The 17,703-nt window shown below is 49.7% G+C and overlaps 1 protein-coding gene across 4 annotated transcripts in view; it reads left to right on the forward strand.

Annotated features, from left to right (window-relative positions):
* Positions 1 to 1,248: 1,248 nt before the first annotated feature.
* Positions 1,249 to 17,703, forward strand: part of PLXNC1 (plexin C1) — a 142,089-nt gene continuing 125,634 nt past the window's right edge. Inside the window, exon 1 of one of the 4 annotated variants that reach the window (XM_070599495.1) lies at positions 1,249 to 2,849. In XM_070599495.1, the coding sequence (XP_070455596.1) occupies positions 1,788 to 2,849 (1,062 nt within the window). In that variant the 5' untranslated portion in view covers positions 1,249 to 1,787. The remainder of the gene's footprint in view (positions 2,850 to 17,703) is intronic. The other 3 variants (XM_070599496.1, XM_070599497.1, XM_070599499.1) reach the window with 3 other exon arrangements.

Consider the following 17,703-nt stretch of genomic DNA (forward strand, 5'->3'; position numbering starts at 1 on the left):
GGGTCCTCAGGACACCTCTGGCGCACCCCCGGATCCCCTGCCAGGCTGTAAGGGTGTTGGTGGTGCTCTCTCCTGCCTGGGGAAGCTGGGAGGTATTTGTGCATCCTCTGGGGGGGCCCCCTCCTGAGAAATCATGAACCTACACCAAGGTGAACAATGACTCGCTGTGCTGGAGAAATTCTTGGTGGCGTTGGGGGCAACCCAGCTGATATTCGCCCCCTGGGCGAGGTAGTGACACCTCAGAAGGTCCAAAGAAAAGAAGTGAGAAAGGATGAGACAGAGGGAGAGCCTCTAAGGAAACAAGGGTACCTGGCTCTAAAATTAGAAGGCTGGGCTGGGGAGGGTGGCCTGGAGCATTTAACTTGGGGAACTTTTCAGTCCCACCTGCTGAGAATGATCTCCGGGTACTACTGTAACGGCCACGGGTAGCCCTTGGCTACAGCGGGGATGGGTAAGTGGCCCTGGAGCTAGATGTAGATTGGAATCTTGGCTCTGCTGTTTACCAGCAGTAGGACCCCAGCAAGTTCCATAACCTCTCCCTGATCATTCTCATCACTTGTAAATGGCCAATAAGTCACAAATTAATAGAGTTGTTAAAGGTATTAAAAGAGTCTTAATCCACGTAGTGAATTTACAACAGCACGTAGTAAATGCTCAATAAATATTAGCTATGATCATGAAGGTTAGATGGCGAGTAGAACTTTCTAAGTGCTAGGTTTGAGAGCCTCAGACTCCGTTGCCAAGGGAGATTAGAGAACCTTTTCAAATATGGGAGCACCAGCCCCGGGGATTGTCCAGAACCGGAGTCCTGGCGCCTGCCTTTCCCCCAGCTCACTCCTCTGACCCGGGGAAGCCCCGCCTGTCACAGAGGCGCCCAGTTCCCCGGAGCCTCCGGCTCCGCCACGTCTCCTGCCCGCCACCCCAGGGCCTCCCTCCCGCCGCTCCACACCTGTCAGCCGCCCTCGCAGCTTCCCTGTGGCCCGAGCCCCGGGCGTCAGCGGCAACCCCTTAGCGACCCGGGTCCTCGCTCCCGGTGCCTTGTGTATCCCCCTCACTGCTCTCGTAAACAAAACCCCGGCGTTGGAGCAGCCTGGCGGGCGGACGGGCGCAGGAGCCCGCTCGGTGCACTGTTAGCGCGCCCCGGGAGCCCCGGGCGAGCCAAAGGGCGATGGTGGCGGCCGTGGCGGCAGCGGCAGGCGGCTCAGCTTTGTTATGAATAGATGAAAGAAGCCACCTACACAGTAACCCAAATTACGAGACCTCCCTCCTCCCTATCTCACCGAATCAAGAGGGGAGGGGAGATGGGCGTGGAGGGAGGGAGGGAGGACGGGCAGGAGGCGGAGGGCGGAGGAGGAAGAGGATGAGGAAGGGGGCCAGTTGCATCCCACTTTCACAATGGGAAAGTGAAACGCACAAGCGCACCCAACCTCTCTAGCCCTCCCTGCCTGCCTCGCTCTCCTCCGCCCGTCCCCTCCCTTCCCCTCCGCGCCTCCCCGCGAGCGCCAGCGCTGCACAGAGGAACTCTCCGGAGAAGGGCGAGGAGGAAGCGGCGCCAGAGCGCGCAGGGCTTGCCATCGCCGCCGCCGTCGTCGCCGCTGCACAGGCTGCCGGAGCGAGCCCGCCGCGCGCCGCCCTCCCCACTCTCCTTCCCCAGCGAGCTGCGGGGATGGGGCGGCCGCGGGAACCCGAGCGCGCGCAGGAGCCGCCGCCGCCCGCGTCTCCGTGGCTGCGCGCCTGAGCCTTCTGAGCCGCCGCGCGCCCTGCCCGGGGGCGGCCCCCCCAGCCCCATGGAGGTCTCCCGGAGGAAGGCACCGCCGCGCCCCCCGCGCCCCGCCGCGCCACTGCCCCTGCTAGCCTATCTGCTGGCGCTGACGGTGCCCGGCCGGGGCGCGGACGAGCCCGTGTGGCGGTCAGAACAAGCCATCGGAGCCATCGCGGCGAGCCTGGCGGACGGCGTGTTCGTGGCGAGCGGCAGCTGCCTGGACCAGCTGGACTACAGCCTGGAGCACAGCCTCTCGCGCCTGTACCGGGACCAAGTGGGCAACTGCACGGAGCCCGTCTCGCTGGCGCCCCCCGTGCGGCCCCGGCCGGGGAGCAGCTTCAGCAAGCTGCTGCTGCCCTACCGCGAGGGGGCAGGCAGCCCCGGGGGGCTGCTGCTCACCGGCTGGACCTTCGACCGGGGCGCCTGTGAGGTGCGGCACCTGGGCAACCTGAGCCGCGGCTCCCTGCGGAACGGCACCGAGGTGGTGTCGTGTCACCCGCAGGGCTCGACGGCCGGCGTGGTGTACCGCGTGGGCAACACGAACCGCTGGTACCTGGCCGTGGCTGCCACCTACGTGCTACCCGAGCCCAAGACGGCGAGCCGCTGCAACCCGGCGGCGTCCGACCGCGACACGGCCATCGCGCTCAAGGACACGGAGGTGCGCAGCCTGGCCACGCAGGAGCTGGGCCGCCTCAAGCTGAGGTTGGGCGCGGGCAGCCTGCACTTCGTGGACGCCTTTCTCTGGAACGGCAGCGTCTACTTCCCCTACTACCCCTACAACTACACGAGCGGCGCCGCCACCGGCTGGCCCAGCATGGCGCGCATCGCGCAGAGTGCCGACGTGCAGTTCCAGGGCCAGGCGGCTCTCGACTGCGGCCACGGCCACCCCGACGGCCGCCGCCTGCTCCTCTCCTCCAGCTTGGTGGAGGCCCTGGACGTCTGGGCCGGCGTGTTCAGCGCCGCCACTGGGGAGAGCCAGGAGAGGCGCTCCCCCGCCACCACGGCGCTCTGCCTCTTCAGGATGAGTGAGATCCAGGCGCGCGCCGCCGAGAGCTGCAGCGGGGACTTCGAGAGCGATCAAAACTGCGTAAGTCCTGCCCCTGGACGCCGCTGGGGGCCCTCCGGCTGGGGAGCCGCCGCCGAGACAGAGTGGGAGGGAGAGCGGGTTGACATTTACTGGGTCCCGGATTCACCCAGCCCTGTGGCCGCCGGATGGCAGTTCTCACACAGTCTCCGAGACCTCGGGCTCCTCAAAGCACAGCCCGAGGTTCCCAAAGGGAGTGTAAAAGGGAGGTGGAGAGGGTAGGAGTTAGGCTCAAAACTCCAGCGCTGCATCCCAGTTCCATTCTTCTCTGTCCCAAGGTGGACGCTTGTTTCAGGTTTAGCTTCCCCAAGTAGTCCCCCCAACCCCGTCCTCTTCGCATCCCCAGGTGTGTGGTCTTAGCAGGCGGGTGGGTTTGACCCTTCTCTCCAGCATAGTTATCAAACACAGTGCCCTCAGCAGAGAAGCCATTGAACCTAAAGGGCTTGCTGCCACACCCCAGCCTTTGTGCTCCCCCCTACGCCCCCGCCAAGTAACACATGCGATGTCGTCTGAAGAGTTGGTAGCCTGCTCAACATAGGTCAGCGCTAGCCTGGAAAAGAGGCTCGTGCTTGGTGGAACAGAACCCTCAGTGTGACCCAGTGCAAGGGGGCGGAGCTGTGGCTCTGATGAGGGCGAGCTGCGGTCTCCCGGCTGGGGAGAGAGGCAGGGGAGGCGGAGGTGGCTTTGGTGTAAAGCCTCACCATGGGGGGCAGGGCGAGAGAAAGTGCCGGGGTGCTACAGGCAGTTTGTCAGCTCCAGATTGCCGGACTGGACCCCGGGGCTCAGAGGCACCACCCTTGCGTTGTGCAGGAACAAGGCAAACGACACAGGTTTCCCCTGGGCTCCCAGGGCAGCCACAGCTTGACTCTTGAGATTGGCATTTCTTTGACTGGAAAATAAAGCCGCGGTTCAAGAGGGTCCAGTTGATGGGGATTATGGAGCCATTGTGCACTTCTCGGAGGCCGTTTTCCTTCCAAGGCTGCTGGCACATCAACTCCACATATGGCTCCTGAGAGGGGGGCCTGCTAAGAGCCTCCTTTGATAACTGGACAGAAATCAAAGAGCAGAAATTAACGGCTACAGGTGTTGCCATTGTTTTGGTATAAAATGCGTCAGAGAGGAAAGACAGAAGCCTCCACTTGGAAAATGTGTTGTGTTGGTACATTGGTTGTGTAGGCACACAGAGGAGCATTGGCTCAAAGGTATTAATATGTATCTAGAAGGCACTCCCACCGCCACCCACCCCTTTCTCTGCAAAGCACATCTTACCAAACATTAGCCCTATTATTCAGGGAGTCAAAAACTGAGGTCTTTTGCAAAGCCCCTTAGGATGGTCACTTGCTTCTCCCTCCTTGCTTGTCAGTTGAGTGCTGGGACACACAACATAATACCTTCATTTAGTTACTGGCATAATTTTTTTAAAGCATAAATAACAATGCTCCCTAAAAGACTTCATCTTGCTATACACATATAATTTAATATTTCATACCTGTCTTTCTGAGAGCTTTATAATCTAGTAGTTCAAGTTTGGCAAAAATCATTGCCTCCTACTTCTCTGTTGAAAGACTTGAAAATACCCCCAAATATTACTTTCTGTCAAGCTATAGGCATACTTGGTCTCTAGGGTTAATGACAAGACAGCTCGGAGGCCCGCCACAGGTAATAACAGTGGAAGTCCAAGCTTTGCCATCTGACAGCTGTGTAGATCTTCGGAGCCAAAACATTTCTCTTGACTGCCTCTCTCTACCCATTGGGTCCTGGAGGACTTAGTTCCCTTCCAAACCCAGCAGGCATCCTGAATGCACTCCGGATCCATGTTTTGGCTGGATCAGGTGTTCCCACTTGCGCTGGGATGGGGAGGGGAAGGGGAAGTCGAGAGCTGTTTATCCATCTTCACGGGAACCTCTGGGAGAGAGCTGCCCCTTGGAAATCAAGCAAGGGATAAACTCATGCTGCCAAAAAATCTGGAATTAGAAAAATAAATAATTAAAATAGGTCCCTGTACGGCATTTCTTGCTGCTGTTATTTATCGAGAACTCCCACTGTGCTCAGAGCTGAAAGACCGGATCTCTAGCCCCTGAGCTTGTCATCCAAGTTAAATAATATACTCTGGTTCAAACAATAGCATGTCATGGCTGCACAGGTGGGAGCTTGGAGTTTTGCATTTTTTTTTTTATTTAAGTAAATTCCTTGCTGCTCGTGTGCATTAAAAAGGCTTAATGGAATTGAATTTCAAGAGGAGTTTGAAGGAGAAAGAGGTGGTCGTTTTGATGAAAAGGGTGACAACTTTCTAACCTATTAAATAGGCAGACACGATACTTAATTCAACAAATATTTGTTTGATGCCTGCTAGTGTAAGCAACGCTCTGTGCTGGGCGCCACTGAAAGGACAATAGCAGGTGGCAACCCTGTTTAATGGGGTCATGGGATCAGGGTGCCCCCGGTTGTCACTCAGAACAATGATGTCATTTGGTTGCATTTGTTCTGCATTTTATTTTCAGGTTTTGAATGTGTTTTGGAAGAGGCGTGCTGAATTATGGGTGCCTAAAACAGGAGGTGAACTTGAAACACTCTAGAGGGAGCCTCAATAGATTCCAGCAGCGATTCTCTCCAGAGCAGGCACAGTGATGTCGACAGTAATCCGCAGGCAGGAAGGCACAAGCCGTCTCCCTCCCCTGCTAGATAGACGGCTCGCTCTTATTTTCCATTTTCAATCAACCATCGGGAGCAAAGTGACGGGATTGTGTTTCTCCTTTCTTGGTTCTCTTCTTATCTCCTGTCGGCTGCTTCTCCTCCCCTTCAGCTTCTCCTGCTAAGGATTAATTTACGAGATGCTTGTGCCATGAGCGGGTCCTCCGCCGTTTGCACACTGGGCCATTACTTTTTCTGCCTTGCCATCAACTTTGAATCCCGTTTCACAACTATTGCAGGTTAGCATCAGCCCACCAATGTGCCAAGGCAGCCGATTTTTGGAGAGCCTGTCTCTAAGAATGCTCGTAAATATTTGAACAGCACTGCCCGGTGTATAATTTCTTCTGAGCCCCTCATCAAGTCAGGTTGATTCTGTGGGGAGCATTCCCATTTACCTGATGAGGAAGCTCAAGATCAGTTAAGCAACTTGCTCGAGGTAATTGTCAGAGCCTCCAGCTTAAACCCAGGTCCTGCCGCGTCTACAGGACTTCTGTATTCTTCCCACCGCTCTGGTGCTTCTCAATCTTTCCCTTGAAAGTCCCCTAATTAAAGCAGCAGCGAGCAACCTCCCCTGGCACGTGGGGCTGAGGCTGGAGGGTGCTCCTCAGAGTGTTTGAAAACTTCATGTGATTTTTTTTTCCCATTCTGTTCCAAAACATATCTGTGAGCTTGGGTTAATATGAAAGTGAATGTTTTAAGTTATGTACAAATTAATTAATTTAACTTCCTCCGTCTCTGAACTCCTGCTACCCCTGGCACACCAATGCGCTCATAGAAAAGTGTTTGTACCTGAGTTTTGAAGTCTGATAGTACCAGATTTGTTTGGCTGCCGTCGCTGGGTCCTGGGGTTGCTTGTGGTTTAAACATGGTGGCCACCCCCTCTGTCGGCACTGACGGTGGCGTGTTTTCCTACAGTGTTGGCCAACGGGACTGACTCTTCTAGTTCATTTTACCCTTTGTGGGGAGACACCTACTTCTTCTACGCTCACAGAATTCCGTGGCCTGACATAATTTAACTGCCATGCAGACAACCACAAAATGCTCACATGCTCTCCAACAGACAGTAACCCAAGACACTTCTAGCCACTGCATGCAGAAGTGATGTCCCAGGACCACTTGGCAATGCAGCCTTGTTGACCTCAAAATCCACAGTCTTCCTGTCATGTTTATTCCTCCTTTAGCTTCTGTTATGATCCTCTCGAGCCATTTTGCAGTCTATAGACTAGATGGTGAGTTTTACTGTCATCTAGTTTGACCACCACACATCTCATATGCAGGGGCGGATTTAAAAAGCCCAGCGCCTACTTAGAAAGACGGAAAAAAAAAAAGGCAATCATAGCTACTATCTACTGGATAGTTAGCATGGCCAGGCTTTGTGCTAAGTACTTTACATGCCTTACTTTTGGCTGATTCTCAGAGTCACCCATGGGGCAAGGACTGTAGTTATTATGATTTTACAGTTGAGGAAATTAAGGCCCAGAGAGCTTTGGTTAAGGTTCCACACCTGGTAAATGGCAGAGGATTTAGACTCTTGGTGGTCTGGCTCTTAAGCACTGCCAAGGACAGCCCAGCACCACAGATTTTGGGTTCTAGTGTCGATCATATCCTGCACGGAACATGCTAGGCCCTTGCAACTGCTCTGATAAGATTATCTGTTTGCGGCCATAAGACTTATAATAGAACTTAGAGAGGATCCTCGACAGTGAATGAGTGTCTGGGTCTTTGACCACCGGAAGTTCAGACTCTGGGAGGGTTGTAGTTCCTCAGCTGTCAACTTCTAGACAGTGTTGGCATTGTTTGTATTCAGGCTTATAAACAACCTCGGAGAGACCTCCATGGCCTCAAGGACTGCTCCCAGTTTTTGTTCTTGGACACATCCTAGCTCATAAACTAAATCCTAAGATCTCAGCCGGTTATGTCTGGGTCACAGGCACCCTCGTCTTTATTAAACAGCCACAGTGAAAATGTAAGCTCCAGAAGGTCAGGAACCTTGTAACATTTTGTTCTTTGTTGAAACCAGAGTTTGTGGAACCAGAGCATAGTACCTGGTATGTAGCTGGGGCTTGAGAAATATTTGTTGATTTAATAAATGAAGGGTCTTGGAGGATCACGTTGGAAATGTTGTCTGTACTTAGCGGCAACACTTTCCTGAGTCTGGCCACTTCAAACTCCCTTTCCATGGTCTTTTTCTTAATGTCTGATGTGTCAGAGCCTCTTTCTTGCCTGGTTCTGGGCTAGCTGACATTTCCATTCCTCTGGCTCTTCCCAAAAATGCCCATTCGTTGGAACAGCCAGGCTCTGGTCTTGCCAATCTGGGAGTTAACGTTGACCATAGCAACGCAGCGTGGTTGGAACTTCTATGCTATAATTTAATAATGTGCATGAGCATGGCTTTCAGTGACGACAGGAAAGGGCTTTGTGCTGTAGGCAGTGGTTCTCAAAGGGTAGTCTCTGGACCAGCAGCATCGGCATGACCTGGGAACTTGCTAGAAATGCACATTCTTGGGCCCCACATCAGACTTACTAAATCAGAAACTGAATGTGGAGTGGGACTGGCAATCTGTGTCTTAACAAGCCCTCCAGGTGATTCTAATATACACTCAGGTTTTAGAACCACCGCTGGAACGTAACACAATTTTTCTTGTATTCCACCTGAGGCACCTGGGGTAAGACCGTGTCCCATTTTTTCCATTGCAGTTTTCCTTGAGGCATATGAAGTAACCAACTCCTGCCACTACTCTTATATTCCTTATTCTCTTCCAGTTGGTCAAAGGAAATACCTAGAAAACCTTCTAAAGCCTTCCCATTTGTGAGCTTATAGTCTGAGTCTCAAGGACCTCCAGGTCATGGGTTAATGAGCTCCTTCACTCGTGCGTACAACAGTCTATTTGCATGTTTTTCCAAGATTGGGAGGGATTTCTAGAGTCATCCACTCTGCTGTACATCAGAACCATTTCCAGACACTGAGATTCTCTTCAAGGGTCTGCTCTTTACAACACAGTCCTGATACCAATTTCTATCTTAGGCACGGTTGGTTGCATGAAACAAGATCTACTTAAGCAAGTTCAAAGAAGGGGTGAGGATTTAGTGGAAAGAAACACATGGAAATACGTGGAAATCTAGGAATAGGAGCAGTACTGTGTGGTTGTTATGTGCACAGCCTCTGGAGCCAGGTCAGCTGGGACCAAAGCTGCCACTTAGCAGTTGTGTGACCTTGGGCAAGTTATTCAACCTTTCTATGCCTCAGTTTCTTCATTTATAAATAGTCGTCCTATTTGTCTGGATTGATGAAAATATGTCTAGGATGCACATGACTTGACCCATAGTAAATGCTATGTACATATTTACTATCGTCGCCATCATAATTATTAATAGTAATGCAACGGGGCTCCTTGATATGGAATTGGAAGGAGGTCCTGGACTCAAGGCAACTGGAAGTTGCTCAGCAGCAGGAAATGGTGGATGCTCACTCTGAGGTTTCACCGTCAACATGACTGAGTCCAGCTGCCTCCCCCAGTCCTGCTCCCGCATGGCCTGCTCTGCTGCCTTAGACGTCTGCCCCTCAACCTCTCCGCCCAAATGTGCTGCAGCCTGCCTTGATCTCCACTCATCCTCCCAATAGCATTTCACCTTCTGTATCGGCTACCCACTGGCAACAACCTTCTGTATTATTTATTTAAATTACCAGGAAAGAGAGAGAATTGGGTCCAATTCATCTTTTCACACCCGATTAGAGCCCTAGGTCAGGGCAGAGATTTGTGTCCTTGGGGCAGGTACCGACCCCTGGTCCAGTCAGAAGAAGGGGTTCAAGCATGTGCTGGACCCCAGTAGGTGCCGTGGGCGAGTCCCTTAGACTGGAATGGTGGAAGAGCCACACGGCGACCGCCATGTTGACTACAATAGCATGGTGCCATCTCTGCCACCCTTCAAGCTTCTTGATGACTTCTGCCTTCCCTGAACATGTGGTGGCTCATAGCACATGAAAGCTGAGGCCTGCTCTGAGAAATCCCTAAGTCTGCTGGGGGACAATTTGTAGGCAACGTGGGTCTAACCTGTTTGTGGGGAAAGGGGCATGATAGTGTTGTTTATGAAACGTGCTCATAGTTTTTCTCAGTTTTAATTTTCTGTCCTGACGAAACTGCTAATTTTTATACTGTCACAAAACTAAATAGAGTCGTGACCTTTGTTTCACAGTTTCTGTAGTTGATGTTCATATCAGTTTGACTGTCTACTCAATAGTTAGACACAGTGATCTTCTCGGAGCAGTTACGAGAGGACTTTGGCCCCAGCAATCCCTCCCCACCACCCTGGCCGATGCTGTGATGCAGGGGTCAGCAAACCTTCTGTAAAGGTCAGAGCATCAATGGCCCTACTCTGCCACTGGAGTGTGAAAGCAACCATAGACAATACATGAATGAATAAGCGGGGCAGGGTTCCAATAAAACTTTATGGACACTGAAATCTGAATTTCATATCATTTTCACTTGTCATGAAATAGCGTTCTTCTTTGGATTTTTTTCAACCATTTAAAAATGTAAAAACTATTCTTAGCTCACGGGCTATTCAGAAAACAGGTGGCGGGCCGGATTTGGCCCACAGATTTGGTGGTAGTTTGCCGACCCCTGCTGCTATGGGAAGGAGGAGAGTAAAGCATACCTTTAAAATGCCCTAAGATGATGTCAGAGAGATTTAGCAAAAAGATGCTGGGGAAGCCCCAAGTTGGAGCATCAGACTCAGCCTGGGAGGATCTGGGAGGCTTCCGAGAGGTGATGCTGGAGCTGTGTCTTGAAGCCAACTGGAGAAGGCAAGGAAGGGAGTTCAGGGAGAGGGAACAGCTTGTGCACAAGCGGGAAGTTGAATAAGCTTGTGAGCCGCAGGTGGCTCACCCTGGCTGGGGAGTGTCCAGAAATGAGCATGTAGGTCCAGATGGCCAAGGGCTTTTTGAGACAGGCAAAGGTGGCAAGATTTTATCCTGATGGTCAGTCATTTTCAGACTTTCCAAGTCTGGTCTTTAAATAAATCTTAATCAGAAGGTCAACCTGAGAAAAAGGTTAGCAAATCATCATTGACCTGCTGCTGTGGGTGAGACATTGCCAAGAGCCGGGACACAGGGTGGAGCAGGGGTTAGGAGGGTCCCAGAACCCGGCAGCTTGTCCCACCCCCACCCCTGCCTGTCCCTGAGGCATCTCAAAAGAACTTCTGGGACTGCTGAGCAGTGTGAAAGCCACGGCTATGGCTAATGGAGGACCGCAGCAGGGCCACAAGCAGACGTGATCTGACTGGGTTCCAGAATCACTCAGAAGAACGGATGAGGCCACGTTAGAGGCAAAACCACTGATTAGAAGGACAATCATTGGTTCATGCAAATAATTTCTTGAGTTCTTATTATGTGCCAAGCACTAGGTGAAAATATTTCTATCAGTGATAGAGTAGACAGTAAACATGTAGCAAATAAGTTGTTTGATATTAAAATGATAGCCAGCACTTGTAGAGTGCCTACTGTATACCAAGTGTTGTTCTAAGTACTTTACCAACATTAACTTGTTTAATCCTCACCACAACCTTATGAGATGGGCAATATCGTTGCTTCCATTTTACAGATGAGGGAACTGAGGCACAGACTGAGATTGAGGCTACGAAGGAGCTAAACAGATGTTGGGGGAAGTTCTCTTTAAGCAGGTTGAGTCGACAACAGGGAGTTGGGAAGGGATAGTTAGAGACTGCCCATGAAGACCTGGGAAGCAGGTCCTCCTAGCAGACTGGAGACAAGTGCAAAAGCGCAAAAGAGGAAATGACTTGGTCAGTTTGAAGAACAAAAGGTTAGCAGGGTTGAGTCTAGGGAGGTGGGAGGGGAGAGTGTCAAGGGAAGAGGCTGCAGAAGGAAGGAGCCACCAGATCCTATAGCCCTCACAGGCCATGGAAGGGAGATTATATTTTTTCTCAAAGCATAGAAGAGCCTTTGAAGGGAAGTGAAATGATTGGATTTGAATTCCTAAATGATGGCTGCCCTGTGGGGAATGGATGAGAGATTGGCCCCGATGGATGTAGGGAAGGCTGCAGGAGGCTCTGGAAGTAGTCCAGGCAAGAAATCATGTTGCCTTGGTCTAGAGCGGTGGTGACGAATGTGGAGAGAAACAGGTGGGTGGTGTGGATTGCCATAATCCCACTGAGGGATGTTGAAGACCTGAGCTGAGGTGGTGGCAGTGAGGGTGGAGAGGGGGGACAAAATGAAGTAGCTTTTTAAGACGTAGAATTGAGAGGGGTTGGTGACCAATTAGAAGACGCGTTTAATTTTTGTTGAGTTTTCGATGCCTTTGGGACACCCAGGAAGAGCCACTAAGCAAGCAGTTGGCAGTGAAGTTAGGCATTGGCGGTCCATTCCGTAAACATTTATGGAGCACCTACCATGTGCCAGTCTCTATGTTGGGCCCAACGCAGTGCTGCTGGGCTGTATGCGCCCAGGTCTGTCTTATCTTTGTTTCCCAGGCATCCATAAGGCCGTCTAACACCTAATGGGCCCTCAATAAATGTTTGTTGAACTGGAAAGGAGGTGCCGTCCATCTGGCTGGGAAGACGGTAACTGTAGTACAGTGAGCTAAGAGCTTCCAAGAGGAGGCACTGGGCCTGTGTTTACAGGAAGAATAAAAGCCAGGCAGCCCAGAGGGAAGGGCATGTCCCGGTGAGGGAATGATGCCAGATTCCTCCTTGTTCCCCCATCGCCCCTCAACCTGGTCTTGGAAGAGTCGGCTTGAGAAGCATATTCTCGAACACACCAGCTGTTCCTAATTACTGCTCATTGACATCCTCCTGGGGCTCCTTTTCCATCAGTGACCGATTTTAAAAATTGCATTCCAAGTGCTGACCCTTGCTTCTTTGAGGCGACAGGAGGGGTGGGGACCCAAGAGCAGCCGGTAGTTGTAGGTGTCACCGAGTATCAGCCTCCTGTGCATAGCAGCGTCTCTCTGCCCTCTAACCCAGGGCTTCCTCGCCCCTGGGAGCCCTTGTGCTGTGGACCTGTGTGAAGCCTGTAGATCCCTTCCCAGAATAGTGGTTTTAAATGCGTAAAATAAAAACAGAGAATTGCAAAATGAACCAATTATACTGATATACAGATATATCAAAATGTTTTTTTCGATTTGGGATATAGTAATACATCTTAACACATTAAATAGCAAGATCTAGCAGTAGTAGCTACCATAGTTTGAAAGTACAGATGAGCATAAATGATATTTTGAGATATCTTCAACAAGCGTAAAATGATATGAAAATATCTGATTTCTTTTGGTGACAAAGTCACAGGCTCAGTTAATACAACTGCGGCCTGCATTCATGATTAAAGGAAATGCTAAGTTTCGGTTAGAGTTTGCTGAAATATTTTTTTTCTCGTCTGATTTCATGGATTCCCTGAATTCTAGCTATGGTGTCAGTGGAACCCGGTCTCCAGCTATTCATTTCAGTTAGCAAGTGTTTCTGAAACCAACGACATTAAGTGTAAAGTGTTTCAGTTTTTTTCAAAACTTATTTGATTGGCTTATTTTGACAATAAGGGATTTATTCCCACCTGTATTTTATAGATCAAGCCTTGGCCAAGAGCAAGTGCTCCATAAATGATGACTGGATGGGTGATGAGTGGATGGAGAGGCCTCAGAAATGTTCAATGACTGCCTAGAGACCCACAGCTCATAAGTAATAGAGGTTGAACTTGAATCCACATGATTTTTTACTCGAAATCTCTTGTTCTTTCTTCCCTTCCATGCTACCACTATGCTATTTTTATGTTAAGGAGTTAACCCAATGTGAGGTCGGTTCAGACATTATGCTATCCTAATCACGGGAAAGAACAGTCCTATTATTCTTTGCTTTGATTGGAGAAAACCTAAGGTACTTTATTTAATTCTTAGAGCCACATTGTAAGTACGCTGAATCTGCAGACTATCTATGGGCTGAGATAGAAACTGTCTCTTACAAGCTATCAATGAACTATAGATATGAAGTTTAGAGAAGGCCAAGATACATAGAAGTAGGAGGTGTGGAGTACTTTAGGATTGCTCCCCAGGGCAGAACCAAGGCCCAGTGTTTAGAAGGGATGGATTCTGGCTCACTTGAAGAACTCTGGAATGGTTAGGCCTGCTTAGCAATGTACCAGGGTTGCCTGATGAGATATTGACTGAAACCATTCAAACATTGATCCAGGTACTTATTCATTCATTCAATAAATGTTTATTGACAACCTACAACATGCCAGATGCTGAGGTGTATGCTGCATTCAAAGTGTAGAATAAGATAAACTATTGTACAGCTTAGAGTCTACTGAGAGATGGACTATAAATAAAATTTTAAAAACAAAATTAAAAAAACAATAATAAGTATTTTGAAGAAAACAAATGGACTGCTATGATTCAGAATAACCACTGGGATAGGGATGGGAAGATCTATAGTCGTATGTCCATGAGAAGGTGACATTGAAACCTAAAGGATTAGAAAGACCCAGCCTACAAGGGAATGAAGAGGGGAGAGATAGAAGAGGTAGCATGTGCAAAGGCCCTGAGGCAGAAATATGGTAACATGTTAAAGAGTCTGAAAGACAGCCACTATGGGAATAGAAGCAGAGTGAAAGAGAAGAGTGGTAAGGAATGAGTTTGAAGAAGTAGGCAGAGACTAACTCAGGTAGGATCTGGGAGGCATTTGGATTTCTAAGTGTGATGGGAAGCTGGTAAAGAATTTTAGGTGAGGGAGTAACATGACCTGTTTTATATTTTAACAGATCACTCTGGCTATTGGATGGAGAAAGACTGTAGGTTGCAAGGGCAAGACCAGGAGGCTCTTGCAGTAGATCAGAGGCGAGAGATGGGGACTTAGGCTGGGTGGAGGTCATGGAGATGGAGAAGATAGACTTGAGATTGTTGAGAAATTCAGCTGAGAGTTTTCAAAGATGTGGGGAGTGATGGAAAGAGAAGAGTTGAGGGTGATTGGTGTCTTCTGCTGTGATGGGGAAGACAAGGAAGGAAGAGGGTTAGAGGGAAGAAATGTCTGGATAACCGTTTTCTAGCAACTCTGAAACCTTGCGACAGATTCCTCTGGTTCTTAAGGGATATGATGCCATTTACTTAGAGAGTATTTAGAAATGTGCGGGGAGGAGCTTTTGCAGTAGTCAGAATGATGGGGGGCAGTACTACTGGCATTTTATGGACAGGGGTCTGGAATGCTAAATGTCCTACATTATGCAGGACAGCTCCCATAATGAAGGAATAGCCCATCTAGAATGCCAGCAGCTTCCTCGTGGAAAAACATTGGTGGACTGAGTCCTTTTCAACATTGAGATTCTAGGAAAATGCATTTTTCACACTATCAGCCACTCATACCTTTTTGTGAATTATCTGAGTCAGGTTCTTTTGGTAAGTAGTTGACTGACATTAGCCGTAGAGAGCAGATGGAGATTTAGATGGGGGATGGGGCGTAAAGCAGGAGGAGGGAAGAATAAGTCTTGGAGAGTGGGACTTTGGTGGTAGGTGGGCTGTGAGGCTGAAGGGCACTGGGGCCCTTGGAGGAAGGAGAGAAGGTGGAAGATTAAGTGGGAGGATGTGAAATACCAACTTCGCCACGTTGCCTGTTTCCTGTGGTGCCGCTGCACGGTGCCTGGGCTTGCCTGGTGCAGAGGCTGTGTCCCCAGGCTTCCCTTCTCCATTCCTCCTGCATGCTTTGTACTTTTCCTCTTGATCATTTGAGTCTCCAATGTAAATTTGTCCTTCAGATGATCAGAGAGATGCCATAAACTTAGAACCCAATCAATGCTGTATACTCTGGAAGAATAAAGAAAAGCGTCAGGAGCCTTAATGGCTAATGAAATCACTCTCTCACCTGGGTGAATAATTGTTTTTTCCATATCTCTAGCTTGATAAAGATAGTTTTCTAATTATTTTCACACACGTAGTTTCATTTGGGCCTCACAACAATGTTAATAGGCAGGGCATATGTCTGATTGTGTCCATTTTACAGATTGGGTCATTGAGGTTCAGGGACTTGACTTACCCCAGTCAAGCAGCCTATAAGGGGCAGAGCAGGAGGCCAGAACTTGGGCATCGGGCTCCTACTGAGGTTTCCTCACTGCAAGGGGGCCCCTGCTTAAGTAACAGGAAATGATGAAGAAACTGCTTCAAAGTGAGTATATGCCAAAGGGGAGCAGAATACAAAATTAACTGCCCAAGGGGCATGTTATCAACGTGTGAGAATTCACTGGCACCCGCTGATATTTGCCCTGGCCCCATAAGGATAAAACAAAATGGGGGGTAAAAGACTCGACTCTTGTTGGGTCCTCAACGCTTGAGGCCCCACTTGGGTATACGCTTCCTTCAGCTGTTCTCGTCATAGCTGCAGTGTGGCTGCAAACACCCCGCATGAGCCTTGATGAGTCAGGCCGTCTTTCACAGGGTAGGGGCAGGGCCATGGTGTTACTCAACTCCAGAGAGAGCCACTCACACTAGAATACATGACTGGCGCCCCCTGGAGTTGTGCAGTGCACACTGGGGGTGTTTATGGACAATGAAAGCTAGTGTGAAGTAGCTGCAAGGAGGGCAGGCTGTTTCCCTTGTGATAGGCCGACTGCTCCCTGTATACTCACACGCTCACACACACGTGCATGTGCATGCACACACACCAGCACTCAGCCTTCTCAGTACCCTTGATTCCACTCTGGTATGTCGAGCCCAAGGCTGTCTCTTTTTCGGCACAGACATTGTTTGAGACAAGGTAGCTTTTTCCTCAAAGTGAAAAAAGTTTCCCACCTAAAGCGGGCTGATGTGTAGGCGGGACGTTATGGTGAGACATGGCAGACGGGAGAAGCAGAATGACAACTCTGAGGGAACCGAGCGGGCCCAAAGGGGAGACAAGGTTTGGAGCTAAATCAAGATTGGATTTTGTCATGAAAGGCAGAACTGGCAAAAGCATCATTACAAGGCATTAACCTTGTTACACACAGACGAACAAGCAGAGGCTGGGATTCAGAAATAAATTACACATAATAAACAGGACAGAATAGGCTGAGAGCAACATTAGCGATTATGCCCTAAGGGGACAGAAGGGCAAGATAGAAAATAGGGCAAAAAAAAGAGTAAGAATAATTTCTGGACACAGGGGGCCGACTGCACTATTTCTCCCCTTTTTCTGCTTGGCTCCCGAGGTATTAACTTCACTCTTGTGAGGAGGTTTCTCTGGAGCCTGTCTCTCTTTTGTTTTCATTTAGCATAAGAAAGCCTTTCAGAGGGCTCCTTTTTCCATTCACAGGGACCTGTCCATTTCTCTGTGTTTCCAGCACAAAAGAATCCATTTCCATTCAGCCTTTACAGCTGATGTGAGGTCCAGGCCCGCTCTTTCCTATTTTCTTCCAAGCTCACTGTTGTAATTGGCTACACAATCCTGACTGTGCCCAGGGTCCTCCAGGGTGAGAGGAACAAGCACTTCTCCAGTTCCTGGTCCCTCGTTGCCGAGGCCGAGCTAGAGCCTACTGCCAGGTCCAACAAGCCATGACTCTCCTTTCTTACATAGTGACTTGCTTTTGGTTGCAGGTAACAGAAAACCCTATCAAGAGTAGCTTAAACCATGAAATCTGTTGTTAAGTTAATAAAAAGTTTAATTGGAAGTCTGTGCTCTGTCACATCCTCAAGAACCTAGGGTCTTGCATTGTTCCCCTGCACCAAACTTAGCGTATTGATTTTCATCCTCCATCTTGAATCTCACAGAAGCAAAATGACTGCCTCCACTCTGTGGTGGATGGCCTCGAATAACTGATTTCAAAAGGAGGAAGTTGGGGAGGAGGACAAACGGCCTCACCTCCAGAGTTCCCTCTTATCAAGGAGGAAACTTATTCCCAGAAGCCATTCAAGTGGACTTCTTTTATCTGACCGGCCGGGACTGGGCCACATGGCCACCCTTAGCTCTAAGGGGTAGGAAAGCAAGAATCTGCTAATAGGGAGTGGAATTACCGTTTGGTTTGGACTAATCATGGTTTGCCCAGGCTTGGGTTTATTGCTGCTTGAACAAAATTACGGTTCTTTTGGCAAAGAAGAAGGTGGGAATAACTGCCATGGGTGTGGCAGCAACTGTTTGTGTTTTTAAGTAAGGTAAGGATAACAAACATGGATTGTATGTTACTATGGACCAGACACTGTTC

This window comes from Equus przewalskii, chromosome 29 (assembly GCF_037783145.1).
Source record: "Equus przewalskii isolate Varuska chromosome 29, EquPr2, whole genome shotgun sequence".
NCBI lineage: Eukaryota > Metazoa > Chordata > Mammalia > Perissodactyla > Equidae > Equus > Equus przewalskii.